The sequence below is a fragment of the Notothenia rossii genome (assembly GCF_949606895.1).
Source record: "Notothenia rossii genome assembly, chromosome: 6".
Classification (NCBI taxonomy): domain Eukaryota; kingdom Metazoa; phylum Chordata; class Actinopteri; order Perciformes; family Nototheniidae; genus Notothenia; species Notothenia rossii.
The window spans coordinates 44,670,552-44,688,060 of NC_136909.1; the positions used below are offsets into that span (position 1 = coordinate 44,670,552).

At 46.9% G+C, this 17,509-nt stretch overlaps 1 protein-coding gene across 12 annotated transcripts in view; it reads left to right on the plus strand.

The window, feature by feature from the left end:
- LOC307044377 (uncharacterized protein) overlaps positions 1-17,102 on the plus strand; it is a 48,084-nt gene extending 30,982 nt beyond the window's left edge. For 2 of the 12 annotated variants that reach the window (XR_013809617.1, XR_013809620.1), the window contains 3 exons: positions 3,978-4,081; positions 5,036-7,613; positions 8,854-17,102. Coding sequence is in view for 1 of the 12 variants with exons in the window: in XM_079689552.1 (XP_079545678.1) it covers positions 7,055-7,613; positions 8,854-9,069; positions 9,709-9,902 (969 nt within the window). In the remaining 11 variants the exon portion in view is untranslated. The other 10 variants (XR_013809623.1, XR_013809624.1, XR_013809622.1 and 7 more) reach the window with 10 other exon arrangements.
- The last annotated feature ends 407 nt before the right edge of the window (positions 17,103-17,509 follow it).

Below are 17,509 nucleotides of genomic sequence, written 5' to 3' on the forward strand. Positions count from 1 at the left end.
ATACTGAAGGGGCGATGGAGGTGCTTTGTCCCTGCTGTGGTAACTGCCTGCTGTGTACTGCACAATCTCAGCATTACTGCAGACATGACTGAACTGTTGGAGGAGGAGGAGGAGGAGGAGGAGGAGGAGGAGGAGGAGGAGGAGGAGGAGCAGCAGCAGCAGCAGCAGGAGGGGGTAGAGAGCTCTCCACCTCGTCCTGTGAGGGGGGAGCGAGGTGGACAGGGCCGGAGAGACAGATGGCAGACCAAATCTCGGCTCCTGACCACAACCCGGTCCAGCTGAACGACCACGATTATTGTTGAGAGGATTTTTATTTATGGCCAGTTTTTTTGTTACCCGTTTGTTTTCAAAATGCATTTACTGGCCAGATGCATTACTCAGTTCTTTTGTCCGTCCATTTATATGCTGTAGTGCCGGTAAGAAGGAGTCAGAGTATTTAAGAAAGATTTCCACTCTTTATTTTCCATTAAGCAATAGTGATATCAGACATGTACTCAGTGATGAGAGTCAAGTTAGAGTGCCTTGTTAGCTCTAGCTTGGCAACCTAAATCTCCGGTGTTACACTAAACAAGGTCCGTGTAGGAACTGTGACCCAAAAGTGAATTATGGTTAACTAGAGTCACCACACAAGCCCCCCCAGAATTCACAGATAAACAAAGTCCGTGCGGCGGGGAGGAACAACACGCCGACCCCCTCTACTCCTGAGTATGGGGGCAGGCAAAACAACTCCTGAACGTGCGGTTCCCGGCAAAGTGGGAACCGGGACCACAGGACTCAAACCTGTAGCGGGAATCGAAGACGGGGGTCGACCCCGTCGTGGCGGACGGGCCAACACCACCGGCTGCTCCATGTCTAAATGAGCAGCCTTCACCCGGTCCACCGAGACGGTCTCCGCCTTGCCACCCATGTCAACCACCAGGTGCTTGTCCCCCTGCTCCAAAACCCGGAAAGGCCCATCGTAAGGGGGCTGTAGGGGGCCCCTGTGCGCGTCGTGGCGGATGAAAACGTGCCCTGCCGAGCATAGCTCTGCTGGCACCTGAGACCCCGGCGCGCCGTGCTGAGAAGTCGGAACCGGAACGAAAGCCTCCGCCGCATCTTGCAGGAAAACCCGTTGAGCCGTAGGAGACCAAGGAACTGCTGCCTTGGGTAGGAATTCCCCTGGGACTCTCAGGGGTTGACCGTAAACCATCTCCGCCGTGGAGCACTGCAGATCCTCCTTAGGCGCGGTCCTCAGGCCCAACATCACCCAGGGCAGCTTGTCGACCCAGTTACCGTCCGTAAGGCCGGCCTTGAGCGCCGCCTTCATAGAGCGATGGAAGCGCTCGCAGAGGCCGTTAGCCTGGGGGTGGTAAGCCGCAGTCCTGTGCAGTTTGACCCCCAAACTGTCTGCAACCGAGCCCCAGAGCCCTGAAGTGAACTGCGAGCCCCTGTCCGAGGAAATGTCTGACGGGGTGCCAAAACGACACACCCACGTCGCAATAAAAGCCCTAGCCACGTCAGCGGCTGACACAAGAGGAACCGCCTCCGGCCAACGGGTCGTCCTATCCACCATGGTGAGGAGGTAGGAAAAGCACTGAGAGGAGGGCAACAGACCTACCAGGTCGATGTTAACATGATCAAATCTCCTCTCTGGCACTAGGAACCGCTCCAAAGGGGCCTTCGTGTGGCGGTGCACCTTAGCGTGTTGGCAAGCCACGCACCCCCCGGCCCAAGCTCTTACATCCTTTTTCAGCCCATGCCAGACAAACTTCGCGGCCACCAAGCGCACCGAAGGTTTAACGCCAGGGTGAGACAAGCCGTGCGCCGCCTCGAAAACAGGACGCCTCCAGTTGGCGGGGACGACCGGTCGTGACAGGCCCGTAGAGACGTCGCACAGAAGGGTGATGCCCGCGTCGCCGAACACCACGTCCTCCAGGCGCAGCCCAGCGCTCTCCGTCTTCAGACTCTGGACGCCGGAGTCGGTGACCTGGTCTGCCGCCATACGAGCATAATCCAGGCCCAGCTGGACGGCTCCGATGACGACCCTGGAGAGGCAATCGGCAACCAAGTTCGACTTGCCAGCCACGTGTTTAATGTCTGTGGTAAACTCAGAAATGTAGGAGAGCTGCCGCTGCTGACGTGCCGACCAAGGCTCCGCCACCTTTGACATGGCGAAGGTGAGCGGTTTGTGGTCTACAAACGCCGTGAACTCACGGCCTTCCAACAGAAAACGGAAGTGCCGCACAGCCAAATAAAGACCCAGGAGCTCCCGGTCAAAAGCGCTGTACTTGCGTTCCCTCGGCGTCAGCTGCCTGCTGAAAAAGGCGAGCGGTTGCCACGCTCCGTCCAGCCACTGTTCGTGCACCGTGCCGGCTGCGTAGCCGAAGCATCCGTAGTGATGGAGCTGGGAGCCGTGGACGAAGGGTGTGCCAGCAAAGCCGCTTGAGCCAGCGCGGTTTTAACTTCAGTGAAAGCGACTTCCGCCTCTGCTGTCCAGTCGATCGCCTGAACGGGGGTCTTGCCTTTCAGAGCCTCATACAATGGCCGCATGATGTGGGCGGCCCGGGGGATGAAACGGTGGTAGAAAGTCACCATACCCAGGAACTCACGCAGCGACCGGGCTGTAAGCGGGCGAGGAAAAGCCGCAACAGCCTCCACCTTCGCCGGCAGGGAGGTTGCACCGTCCTTGGTGACGCGGTGCCCGAGGAAGTTAATGTCAGACACCCCAAACTGGCACTTTGCAGGATTGATGATCAATCCATGTTCGCTGAGCCGCGTGAATAGGGCCCGGAGGTGAGACAGGTGCTCCTCCACTGAAACGCTGGCGACGAGGATGACGTCCAGGTACACGAACACGAACGGCAGGTCCCGCAGCACCAAATCCATCAGGCGCTGGAACGTCTGGGCGGCATTCTTGAGCCCAAAAGGCATCCGCAGGAACTCAAAGAGTCCAAAAGGCGTTATTACTGCTGTTTTGGAAATGTCCAGGGGTGCATGGGCACCTGGTGGTATCCACGCACCAGGTCCACCTTGGAGAAAACCTTTGTGCCGGCCAGATGCGCTAAAAAGTCCTGTATGTGTGGCACCGGGTAGCGGTCAGGTGTAGTGGCATCGTTGAGTCTGCGGTAATCCCCGCACGGGCGGAAACCGCCATTCGGCTTGGGCACGACGTGCAGAGGAGAGGCCCAAGGGCTGTTGGAGCGGCGGACGATTCCCAGGCGTTCCATGGTTGCGAATTCCGCCCTCGCTACGGCTAGCTTAGAAGGGTTGAACCGTCGGGCCCTGGCTTAGACTGGAGCAGCGCCGTATAGACTGAGAGTTATGTCATCTCCGTACACTCCAATGGACCACTTTTTTACAGCAATGGCGGATCGTGGAGCCTCTCAATCGTTTCCCGGAAGTTAGCGCCAAGGCTAGCAGCGCAGTAGAGTTGTAGCATAATAGACCGTTCGTGACGGACTTTTGAAAGGTAAGAAGAAGTTTAAAGATTTATATTGCGGATATTATCAGTACATCTGATTCAAATTAACATGTGTATTAAAGGATGTCAGTGGATTATCCCTAAATTAGTAGATTTAGGGAACGTTTACAGATAACAGATAAAGCTACCAGATCAAGTTAGCAGCACACGTTGAACAGCCTTTTAATTGTAAATTCCGTTCTCTTAATGTCATTTCGTCCAACGTTGTTGAATTAGAGAAGAGGGGCTTATAAACGGGATTGTATGCGGGGGTGGAGGGAGTTAAATATTAGATAAATATCAAGTTTGGTGCGTGTAAGAGTGAGTGTTTTTAGCAGAGCCATATTGTGTCCTTGTGATTATGTTGATTATTACCTGTCTGTATTATGTTCCAGCTCAGCTTATTCTGGATTGATGTCAAAGGGAGAGGGACTTAAGTGAGAGTGAAAACACAAGGTAAGTTTAATACTACTGTTTTATATAAGTAAGCATACTAAACATGTATTCTATCACTGTATTATATAAGTAATCTTTTTAGTAACCTACTGTATGGCAGGTGGAGGGGCAGTGATGTTACAGGTGGAGGAGCAAGACTGCAAACTCACAAGATAGAGAAATCAAAGTTTGTTCTCCAGAGAAGAGGTTGATTTCACTTCAATTTTTTATTTCATATTTTCTAAAGATGTAGAAATGGCACAAAAAAAACTTGAGAGGTGTAACCAAGACAACTGTAACAACATGAGTAGAGAGCCACCAAGGTTTTTCAAGTCCCTCTCTTACTCCATTTTGCCAACCCAAACTTCCAGGTACATGACGGGACACCTTGCTTGTTTTTGTTGTTTGCGCTCCTCTGGCTGGGTGCTGGCAGGTGGAGGGCAGTGATGTTACGGGTGGAGGGGCAGTGATGTTACGGGTGGAGGGGCAGTGATGTTACGGACATAAGACATGGCACTGTAAATTTTCGAACATTTAAAATATTATACCACTTAAAAATAAGAAATATGACTTTTGTTACTAAGAGTTCATACTTATTATACCTGTGTCACCTTTCACTCTATAGCTGTGATCATGAGCTATGGGCTTTGTAGATACAGGTCACGGGGTGAATCGTGGTGCAGGGGCCCTTCTGTTTTTGACCACAGGGCGATGCACAAAGATGGTGGGTACAGCCTCTGCTCTCAGCCTAGTCTTGCCCTTTTTTGTCTTGACAAACTGGTCTACATCAAAATGTGCCTGCGGAGTGACTTGAGGTTACTTCACACACAGAACAACTCAGTTTTGTCTGCCCACATACATATTCCATAGTGGTTGAATACACAGTATTAGGAAACACTTTATACTTACTGGACATGTTATACTCATTACATACTGTATATAAAATATGACCAAGAATGTGAGACAACTTTATAGAAATTAATATCACATCTGTTACTGATGCCATTTGTCATACTTTGTTAAACTCACAAATAATAAAGTTCCATAACTTCAGTTGGGAACAAAGACCACACCTTATCTCCCCAAGGCAATTTCCCATCCAATAGGTGTGCTATATAGGTGTGTATAACCCTTTCTCCTGTCTGTTACTCCCTCTTTCAGCACAAGAACCAGAGGGGGATTCAATGGAGCCTGAATACCTGCACTGAGACCCTCACCCTGCACCCTGAGTCTCAACTCTGTGTTTTTCAAGCCTTTCCCTGTTTTTTTGTATTAAACAAAACATTAAGCTTTCCCAATGGTGTGGTTTTCGTTTTGTGAAAAAGTGCAAATGCAGTGTTTGTATATAATATCCTCACATATTTTTTTGCTGTTGGTCGTGAAATTGCTCTTGCTGACTTGAGCCAGCCATTTTTTCCTCCGCTCTGTGTCAGTGGGGAAGCCGTACATTCGTACTCCTTTCTCGGAGCGATATGAGCATCAAGCAAACCATGGTGGCGACTAGGAGGCAGCACAGCAAACCAGGACAACACGGAGGAAAAGGCACAGACAAACTGCATGATATGCTATTCAATGTTTATTGAATTCCATGTATTTGCAATGGATGTTCCTAAAACAACACATTTAACATCATCATCATGCTGCTGCTGCTGCTGCTAGTCCTTTGATAGTCACCTGTCGGTCTCCTGTCCTTTCTGAAAGCCTGTCCTTTTTTGATAAAGCTTATAGTTAGGGCTGATTAGATTCAGCCCCTAGTTTTGCTGATATAGGCTTAGTTTGTCGGGGGACATCTTACTTCTTCCTTCTCTCTGTCTATACCTGTGTACTCTCATGTTCCGATTAACCCAGCTTCCCCAAATGTCTTTCTTTTTGGTGTCTATATACGCCGGGATCCGGAGTCATGGATGATCCTGCGGTCCTGTGTCATGGATTGCGAGTCCTGGATCTTGAGACGTGGCTGCGGTCCTGGATCATAAGTCCTGGATGGATATCCTCGTGGATTCATCTTCTTATTATACACACATGCATTTCAAAACATTTGGACTACCTATGTTGCAAATGTATTATCTTTTCAATTTACACACGGCATCTATTGCACGTCTGTCCGTCCTGGGAGAGGGATCCCTCCTCTGTTGCTCTCCCTGAGGTTTCTCCCATTTTTCCCTTTAAACTGTGGGGTTTTCTCTGGAAGTTTTTCCTTGTACGATGTGAGGGTCTAAGGACAGAGGGTGTCGTATTGTCATACTGATATTCTGTACAAACTGTGAAGTCCACTGAGACAAATGTAACATTTGTGATATTGGGCTATATAAATAAACATTGATTGATTGATTGATTGATAAAGATGACATTAGTCATTTCGATAACTTGTGTCCTCAATTACCATGGGATTACTGAAACTACCATGAATTTAAGAAAATGGTAGAAATTAATCTAATCTGAATTTTGAAGCATTCCTTTAGATCCCCTCCCTCTAAATATATCAATAAACATTAGAAAGTGATGCTCCTGACTACCATACAAGTTTAAGAAGATAATATGGGTTTTAAAGAATTCAAAGCTATAAATAAACAGCAACAGGCTCTTTGACCAAGGCACTGTTAGCCTAACATGTAAACTAGTTGTTCACACTAATCCTAATATTATCACTTAATATTAGCAAATTCTATTTTATTTTTTAAAACATATTGATGTAAATACATACACATGTCGATTTGTTGTATAAATATTGCAAATCAAAACCTTTATTCACTAATAATTACCAAAAGTCGAAGTTCTATCTCCTGTTATCAATGCATTCACATTGCCCGCCATGAACTTCCGGGGAACGATTCTCGTCTGCATGAACCACGTGACGATAACCGTTTTTGGACTTCCGCTGTCGTAACTCTTCTATCTGTACGGCGCTGGACTGGAGGCCCCTCGGTGGTGACGTGGTGCTCCACGCCATGTTTGGTGGTGAGCGCGGAGAAAGTGGGCAGCGACAGATCAGGAAACTCGGCCAAAAGTCTGAGAAAAATGTCCTCCCCCGACAGCGAACCAGACAGCCCGTCGTACGCTGCGCTGCCGAGTGTGCACACGAGAGAAGAAAACGTTAAGGCATCCACTAAACGTTTATTTTTAATGTCCACCAACAGCCCATGAGCACACAAAAAGTCCGCCCCAAGAAGAGGAAAAGAAATGTCCGCTGTTACAAACTCCCAGCTGAAACGCTGTCCACCGATGCACAAACACATAAGCCGTAATCCGTACGTGCGAATGGGTCCGCCGTTAGCCGTTGCTAGCCGTTGGCCGTGCCCGCCTCGAGTGATGTCTTCTCTCGACGCGGGAACCACACTCCGCTGTGCACCCGTGTCGCACAGAAACAGGTTCCCTGAATCACTGTCTTTGACGAAAAGGAGCTTGCCCGTGCCGCCGACACTCAGAGCCACTACTGAGCTTCGGCACCCCCGTTTCCCGGAGGCTTGTAGCTGCATGGAGCGATGCACCTCTTTGCCATCGTCCCGAAACGTGCATGGTAGAAGCACTCACCGGTATCCCTTCGCCGACTCGGCGCCGCTGTGTCCGGCCTCCGCCATGCTTTCTTGCCCGCCGAAGGGCCGCTGTGCGCCGCTGTGCGCCACAGCCAACGCCTCCGCACCAGACTGTTGTGTAGCCAGGAAGAAAAGGTCCGCTTCTCTGGCCAGCGCGCGGGGCTCCGTGATGGGTGTGTTGGCCAACGCCGTCTGGACCCGGGGAGGTAAGTGTTGAAGAAACATCTCCATGAACAAAATCTGGGTATCTTCCCCTCCTAGCAGGCTTAGCATCTTCTCCATTAACTGAGATGGCTTGCCATCTCCGAGGCCCTGAATGTCCATAATTTGGCGGGCTCTTTCTCTCGTCGATAAACCAAATGTCTTCAGGAGAAGAGCCTTGATAGCCTCGTATTTGCCGAGACGTGGGGGTGCTGCGATGAAACCCACTAAGCTGGCTGAAGTAGAAACCCCCAGCGAAGCCACCACGTGGTAATATCTCAGCTCTTCGTCGTGGAGATGCTTGCAAGCGAAGTGAGCCTCCACGTGTGCAAACCATGCCTCCGCGGCATGCTCCCAAAACTCCGGCAGCTTAACGAAAACATCTCGTTCAGCCATGTTCAAAACATTTTCTGAAACTATCTCGCAAAATGCAGGGTCACCAGTGTAGTGCCGGTAACAAGGAGTCGGAGAAGGAGTATTTAAGAAGGATTTCCACTCTTTATTTTCCATTACGCAATAGTGATATCAGACATGTACTCAGTGATGACAGTCAAGTTAGAGTGCCTTGCTAGCTCTAGCTTGGCAACCTAAATCTCCGGTGTTACACTAAACAAGGTCCGTGTAGGAACTGTGACCCAAAAGTGAATTATGGTTAACTAGAGTCACCACAATGCCTTATTTCCAATTTCACCTTGCTCAAGTTTATTTAGAGCAAAGGACTTTACAGACCCATATCTTTATTACAAATTGTATGTGAAATAGGCCATCACACAATCTCTTAAGAAAGTGTTACGTTTAGTGTTGAAATTTAGTCATGTTCAGTGATAAAATATTGTTATGCTTTGACTGAACTTGAAAAGAAAGAAGAGACATGTGTGTAGTGGCAATTTCTTATATTACTTTATATAGTAAAACCAAATGATTATATTATGCTTAGAAATTGTTTGGTCAACTCGACCTGTTGTACCACACGGTAGCTTCCCGCCAAGGTCGTACCTGGAGGATGTGGCTCTCCCTATGAGAGCATTGTAAGATAACAGTTTTCTAAGGAAAGTCGTATCTCTTTTACTTCCTGCACTCTATAAAACACACACACACCTTATACATTGCGTGCACTCCTGCAGACTACTCTGTACTCTGTGAGACATGTACCTTTGAAGCGTTTCAAATAAAGAACCAACGAAAGACAACGCTGCTTGCTTTCACCAGTTTATTATTGATTACTCTCATTGTACATCTTTACAGTATTGACGAGTTTAAAATATCCACGACAATTTGGTGTCAGAAGAGTGGGATCTCTGAAAGCTCCATCGGGGACACCTACGGACGCTGGTGGTCGCTCCGGGATCCTCGGATTCTCCTCTACCTCGACAGAAAACGTACAGGACGAGAGGACCAGCGCCGGGGTGAAACCGATTGACTTCACGAGATCCAACGAACTCAAAAGGCCTTCAATGCTCGGTGAGATGTACAATTTCTAATTGTTTAAAAGTAAAACGTAATTAACCTCCATGACATGTATAAGGCGGGCTGTTCAAAAGTAGGATATTTGGTATATCCGTCGTAAAAGGTTTTACGATCAGTTTTTTTGTGATTTGTACTGGGGAACAAATATCACATCACCGACAGGTGAAAAATAGTGTTTTGGTAACACTTAAAGACTTTCTCCATGGGGACAAAGCAGAGTAGGGGGGCAGGCCAACCTCCTGAGGGCCCAATTGTAGATGTCATGCGAGCAAAATATGGTGAAGACAGCTTATCAGAGTTGGAAATATGGACAGAAATATGACAGAAACGGATTTCCAAAGGGAGGTTCTTTGAGTAAAAAGTAAAAATGAAAGACCTAAATGAAAAATTACAAGTTCATGAGGATGGTATGAGGAAGAAAAATAAAGTTGAAGTAAAAGAGTTCGATAAAATAGAAATTCACAGAAAGTGTTTGAAATATTGGGAGGATGAAGCAGAATGTCGCAAAAGGAGGCAATAGCCTCAGTGTCAAAGAAAATATTAAGGTTGAAGATGAATGTGAAGAAAAGGAGGAAAAGAAAGAATTTCCAAAACCATGTAAACCCCAGAGATCTCTGTATCTTTCCATTGCAGGCCTGAATGACCCTCTCCTCGACTCTGGGTATCCTTTCCCTCCCCCGGCGTACAACCCTGGCAATCCGGCTGGCCCACCTCAACCACCTCCCCCGCCACTACAAGCCCCAGCCATGCAGTCAGCAGACTCCCCGTCAACTCCAAGCTCGTGCACCCCCATCAGGCCCATGTATTCCGGGACAACAGCGGGATAAACCAACCTGATGCCATAGGGGACCAAGCGGGCGTTTGGGAGACACACCTCAGTAATGCCTTCCTCAACGGACTCACAGCCACAGCGCAAGCCGCACAGAATGCTGGCCGCTCACAATACCGAGGGAGAGGCAGAGGAGGTTTTCCGAGGCAGAGGGCGAGAAGCAAGACCTTCAAACGAAGAAAGATGTGTGGCAGTGTTGAACATTGGATCCGGGACTGCCCACAGAACACTGGCAGCGGAGGCAGAGGGGGACAGCAAGGACGGGGCCATTCACAATCAGACTGACCTACACCAGAAAAGGGAGGAAGGGGCCCAATCGAGCGAGACGGAAATTTAGCCTGCAGCTTCAAAAAAGGGAAGTGATACACACACACATTATGCAAGCTATTGATAGAGTAGAGTCTGCACCTACACCCACTGTAAACACATATGTAAATTATGACGAAGCCTAATTTAAGAAATGTCCTACACTCACACTGACAATTATGGGCACTGATTTAACTTGTCTGGATGACTCAGGGGCCACACACTCCGTGTTAAAAATGGCAGATTTGCCAAATTGTAAATTTAGTAGTATTTATCCACTCAATAGGAGCAAGGTGTAAGCTGCAGGTGTAACTATAAAGGAGAAGTTTTCAGTACCAGTCCAGTGTAAAGATAACGGTGATGACAGCCACCCATTTCCCACATCAGTCAAACACAGTTTCCTTCTGTCATCTGTCTGCCCTATACATTTACTTGGCAGAGATCTGATCCTCCGGTTTGGTCTTGATCTTATTTCTACAAATTAGGGTCTAAAAGTCAGACGACCATCTCCCACGTTGGTCCAAAAACTCTCATTTGACGAAGAATTGTTGTATGTGTATCAATGGCTTACAACATTTCCTGATTCTCAGAAACTGTTGCGATTGGCCCTTCAGCGTGTCTCCTCACTAGCTGTATTCATGGAGGCTTCTCATTTACATTGCACTGCTAGGGTTTCTGATGATACATGCAAATACTATGATGAGAGTTTTCTGTTAGAATGTTTAAATGATGAACTCATGCTTAAAACTATGTATTGGAGTTCGCTGCGCAGCGCTATTTCTGTCACACTCACACCCACACAACACAAGCTGAATGAAATCCCAGGGGCGGTCCCGCACATTTCACTAGCAAGGGGCCCCACTGATAGATGGAGGGATTTGGGTCCACTCGTTAAAGTTTGGGAGTCAGTCACTGATTGGGCACCTACACACACAGAATATGTCATGTACTCTATGGTACGTGACGTGTACAAAATGAAAATTTGCACGAAAGTAGCCGTTCTGCACACATTGCTGTTGGTTGAGGATGATGACGTTGGTGATGCCACTTTTCCCACCTTTACGGGTAATTCTCATATTTCTGAGCTTCCTGCCGCGATTTCAGATGTGCCTCCCACACTCTGGGCAGCTCACAAATATGAAGTAGCTTTAATCCGCTCTGCCGAACCTGTTGTAATCACTCCAAAGTCTACGTACCGTCCCAACCAACCCCAGTACCCATTAAAAACGTGGAGCCATTGATGGTATTCGTCCAGTTTTGACCTCTCTGCTTAAACAAGGGGTCATTGTTGCATGTAATTATTCTCAAGTCCGCACTCCTGTTTTTCCGGTTAAAAAGATCCGTGAAAAACCCCCTGACGGATGGAGATTTGTGCAGGATTTACGAGCTGTAAATGAAGCTGTACATGCACGCGCGCCGCTCGTTCCAAATCCTTATCTCATTCTTTCTCAGGTTCCAGCCTCTGCAGCATTTTTCACTGTTGTAGACCTCTCAAATGCATTTTTCAGTGTCCCTGTAGACAAAGACAGTCAATTTTGGTTCGCATTTGAATATGATGATAAGCCATACACATTCACACGTTTGTGTCAAGGCTACTGCGAATCTCCCACTGTGTACAACCAAGCATTGTGTACAAGTTTGGCCTCTCTACAAGTTTCCAAAGGCACCGCTCTCATACAATATGTTGATGACCTCATGATTTGCGCACCCACAGCAGAACAGTGTGAAGCTGACACCATTTCCTTGTTAAAACACCTCACAGCCGAGGGCCACAAGGCCAGTTTGTCTAAACTTCAATATGTGCAAAAGACAGTTACATTTCTGGGTCACATCATTTCAGGAGAGGGAAAAACGTTTTCAGATAAGCGTATTGCATCATTGGCTGCTCTGCCAAAACCTGTCACTAAGCGACAGATGATGTTATTTTTGGGTAGGTGTTAATACTGCAGGTCATTCATTCCTAACTATTCTCCGCTCGAACAGCCACTCCATACCATCACGCATGTCACGGGTTTAAAACCTGCAGATCACCTTACATGGATGCTGGAAGCCGACGAAGCCTTCATTAACATGAAGCTGGCTCTCCAATCCCCGCCGACGCTAGGTCTACCTGATCTTACCAAGCCTTTTACACAGGTAGTGGATGAACATCGCGATGGGTGTATGACCTCAGTTCTCCTTCAAGATCATGGGGGAAAACAGAGGCCTGTTGCCTATTTCTCCTCCAAGCTAGACCCTGTAGCTGCTGGCCTGCCAAAATGTCTCCGTGCAGTTGCTGCAGCTGAAAAAGCTCTCAACTCCTCACGTGACATTGTAGGTTATGCACCTTTAACACTGGTGGTTCCACATGCTGTTTCTCTCATCCTCTGTGAACAGAGAACATCACACCTCTCTGCTGCACGTTATCTTAGGTATCACACATGCCTGTTAGACATGCCTAATGTTGAAGTCAAACGCTGTACCACTCTGAACCCAGCATCTCTTATGCCTCTCCCAGAAGACGGTGACGAACATGACTGTGTTGCCGAGCTTCTTATTGTATGTACTCCCAGACCTGACTTAAAAGATGTACCCCTGACCAACCCTGACCTCATTTTGTGTGTTGATGGGTCCGCCTCTTGCGACCCTGTGGGCACTAATCGGGTGGGTTTCTCTTGGTTTTTTTCAGATTCCGCTGTGCTCTGTTCCGGACCGCTCCCATGCCACCTCTCAGCACAAGCAGCAGAGCTCGTAGCACTCACTGAGGCCTGCACTTTTGCAAAAGGCAAATCTGTAAATATCTACACTGACTCACGTTGTACCTTCGGGGTAGTACATGATTTTGGGGCTATCTGGAAGTGTAGACAATTCCTGAAATCTGACGGTAAGCCAGTGCTTAACCATGTCCTAGTTGTAGGCTTATTGGACGCCATTCTGCTCCCGTCTGAGGTTGCAGTATGTAAATGTGCTGCACACACCAGCAACACCGACCCCGTTTCATTTGGAAATGCTGCTGCTGACTCAGCTGCAAAGGCAGCCACTCTGATTCCTCTCGCACCACACGCACACTCGTTTGTTAACATCCCTGTTTCCTCCATCACTGACAATATGTCATCACTAACTGCCATGCAGCAGTTAGCTCCACCCACAGAAAAAGCACAGTGGAAAACTGCTGGTGCTACCTTTGACCCCACCTCCAGCATCTGGGTTGGTCCAAATTCCAATCCATGTCTCCCGAGGCATTTTTTCTCAAATGTTGCTAAATTGAGACATGGGTTTGATCATGTGTCAAAAGGGGTGATGTTAGAGCAGGGGTGGGGAACCTCCGGCCTCCGGGCCGTATACGGCCCGCGAGACCATTTGGTACGGCCCTCGAGGTAATTTATAAACACATGCAAAAAAGAAAAAAATTAAAGAAATCTAGACCGCAAAAGAAATTAAACAAGCAAGTGCCTGTTTTTCCCTGCCTGTTTTTCCTTGAACACAACATGAGCCCAACGTGTCATCACGTGGTATATGTCTCGTCTGACAGGGGTGCAGTTCTGACGGAGAGCACCAGAACACGGCTCCAACACTTCACAAATTGCAGTAGGCTTACCCATAAGGAGCCGTACACATGCCGCAGTTTTTGCGTGGCTCGGTGGCTGTGTCTTTAGTTGAAAGCCCAGAGGCGATCTGTTCATCTGTCACACTGATCATACAGTCAATAACTTTCTTGTTATTAGCATCTGGTTAGCTAGCTATGCTAACGAATATAAGAAGCTTTTTCTCCAACCAGTGAGGTAAAGGTACATCTTTATATTGTCATTATAGTTATAACAAAATAAGAGAATAAAGTAAACAGGTATAAAATACTATATGACAGTAAAAAAAAGTTGTTATTAATAAACAAGAATATATTTTGAAAGGGGAGTGATTTGTAAAATATCCATAAGAAAAATAAATCTGCTTACAGTTCTGTTTCATATGGGTGTTGAGAGATGTATCCATAGATCTCTTCATGTTGCTCTCAAAGTGCACCAGATTGATGCTTTTAACTTCAACATTAAAAAAAAAAAATCTTCCCGGGGGAGGATGGACCCCCCCTAGAGGAGGTTCGGTCCCCCCCCCCCCCCCCCCCACACTTAAATCATGTTCACATGGATAGGATACTAAATACATTTGCACACATCTTGTGTCCATATCTTTCTGTTTTGTCATGCCAAAACCGTGCACGTGCATGCATGCACGAGTCATGGTGAGATATCTGGATTCAGAGGTTGCTGTTTCTTTGCACTGCATGACAGAAAGGCGAAATGAATGGGCTGTGATTTTAGTACTTTTAAGCAGAGGTCAATAATTTGTACGGCCCTCAGAGGATGTTGAAAAAATTGAAATGTCCCTTGAGAGGAAAAAGGTTCCCCACCCCTGGAGGCTATCAATCAGCATTGGTTCACAAGGGGATTCACAGTAACGGCTCAAAAGCACTGTGAAGCATGCTTAATTTGCATTACGCAAAATTCTGGTAGACCGGTAAAGGTTACAGGAACAGGTGCACAACCACCCCCAACTAGACCATTTGAGCACCTAATGCTGGATTTAGTCGAACTTAGTCCATCAGAGGGTAAGAAACACTGTCTTGTAATGGTTGACATGTGGTCCAAATGGGTTGAAGCATTTCCGGTAAACGCACAGACAGCAAACGCTGTGGCTAAAGCTTTACTAGGGGAAATTATTCCTAGATGGGGGATACCAAGCAAGATCTCTAGCAACAATGGTTCACATTTTGCTAATGAGGCCATTGCACAGATAGGAGAATACCTTGGCATGGACATCAGAAAGCATTGTGCTTACCATCCAGAGTGGTGGTGCGGTGGAAAGAGAGAACGGTACAATCAAAAACAAGCTAGCAAAATGCTGCGCAGACACAGGTTTATCCTGGACACAAGCCCTGCCCATTGTGCTGATGTACATGAGAATGCGGAAACGAACACGGAGTCAACGCAGCCCTTTCGAGATCCTTTTTGCAGCTCCTTCACAGATTGGGATCAAGGCGCCAGGATGTCCTCTCCCGTCCACAACTTTGTGTGAGGATGCTATGTTGTCATATTGTGTTAAACTGTCATCCAATTTAGCAGATATCAGACGCCAGGTAGCGGCAGCTCTACCTACCCCTGCTACTGGTCCACTCCACCGTATCCAACCAGGCGACTTCGTGCTGGTCAAGGACTTCCGGAGAAAGAGCTGGAGATCCAGCCGTTGGCAAGGTCCCTACCAGGTGCTTCTCGTCACCCAGACAGCGGTCAAGGTCGCCGAGAGAGCCACGTGGGTCCACGCCAGCCACTGCAAACATGTCATCTCCGCCCCAGTCTAGCCGGTCCAGTAGAAACAGACGACGACAAGTGACGTGCCAAGTCACCACCAGCACCACACACGCAGCACATACACCCTAGTACCACACACAAGACTCATGGGCAACGGCCAGCTGTGCTTTTTCATATGCCTCTGGTTCCTCGTCTGTGCCGTCATGGTGTGGGGTTTAATTGACATGGTCATGAAGGAACGGGCTCAGTCAGACTAGACACATCCACGAAGCAGACGACGACACCAAGAACATAAACTTTGTGCCTGATCACTGGCGAGTGATTGAAGATGGAGCCCCTCGGACCAAAATTAGCTAAAGCCCACCTAGAAAGTATGATCTCCTCTGCATTTGTACAATACAACGCTCTCCTTCAAAGCACTGACAATGTTACGAACAACCCAGAATCAGCCACCACTGATTCCAACACTGAAGAGTCAGACACCGAACTGTAAAATTGTGTGTAAAATTGCCATTCCCTCGTTTCAGTATTCTTTTGCTTTCCACATACAGAGTCTGTCCTCCACAAAAACAGCCACTTTCCATGATATGTTTATGATGTGTTTATTTAAACCAGGTTGTATTCATTGATGTGTTATATTAGTCTACCCTGTCATTTGTTTTATTTTCATGATTGATCAGAGTATGATAAAAAGGGGGGAATGTAGTGGCAATTTCTTATATTACTTTATATAGTAAAACCAAATGATGATATTATGCTTAGAAATTGTTTGGTCAACTCGACCTGTTGTAGGTCGTACCTGGAGGATGTGGCTCTCCCTATGAGAGCATTGTAAAATAACAGTTTTCTAAGGAAAGTCTTATCTCTTTTACTTCCTGCACTCTATAAAACACACACACACCTTATACATTGCGTGCACTCCTGCAGACTACTCTGTACTCTGTGAGACATGTACCTTTGAAGCGCTTCAAATAAAGAACCAACGAAAGACAACGCTGCTTGCTTTCACCAGTTTATTATTGATTACTCTCATTGTACATCTTTACAGTATTGATGAGTTTAAAATATCCACGACATGTGTTAGCAATTTTATTATGTAGTGTTTGAGCTACATGCAGTAACTTGCCTCAATGTATATATTATTTATAATAAAACATCCCTGATATTGCATTTGGATACTTTACACACGGTTGGTTTATGAGCAGAATTATTTGAGGTGGAGATTTAAAAACGGAAATCAGTGGCCATGAGTTTCTGTATGACTATAGACAGTTATGCCTTGGGTTGCAAAAAGACTTTAAAAACGTTGGCTTTTCAGTCAGGTCACAATCATAAAATGTATATTCAGCTTTGTATAAAATAAAGATCTCCTTGTATCTTCAGTAAACATGTGTGTTTCTGTATGTCTAATTGTAAAGAAGGCTTCATGCTTGATGTAACCCTTGTATGGTGTTCGGGTCTGTGGGACCCGTTTATTATTTTTCTAAAGAAAATTGATAATTTATTTTCTCTAACTCACTCAATGGCCTTGGCTCTGCATGTCTCCCTTGAAAAAGAGATCAATGATCTCAACGGGATTTCACCTGGATAAATAAAGGATTTGAATTGAATTTTCTGTGAAGAACAGATATCAGAACACATTTTCAGTGACCACCCACTGTACCCCCCCCCCCCCCTACACATTTATATTACAGACAGGGTGTTCGGGTCCACCAGACCCACAAACACTGCCTGAATAACAGAAATATGAACACACCACACAAGAGTTAAGGTCAAACTTAAATATGTTTACTAAATGTTGTAACATATATAAATAAAGAATAAATGAACACATCCAAAGTACAGAAAAAAGAAGAAAAAAAAGACACTATTCCTTCCTAACTAGTTCCTCGAAGAGCTTGAGGAATTTGGCGGACGCTTCCTCCGAGGCTGCCTGCTGGCGGTTGAAGCGGTCTTCCTCCTTGTCCGCCTCTGCCTCCAGGAACTTTAGCAAAGCGCTTTTTCTTTTTTTTCGGGG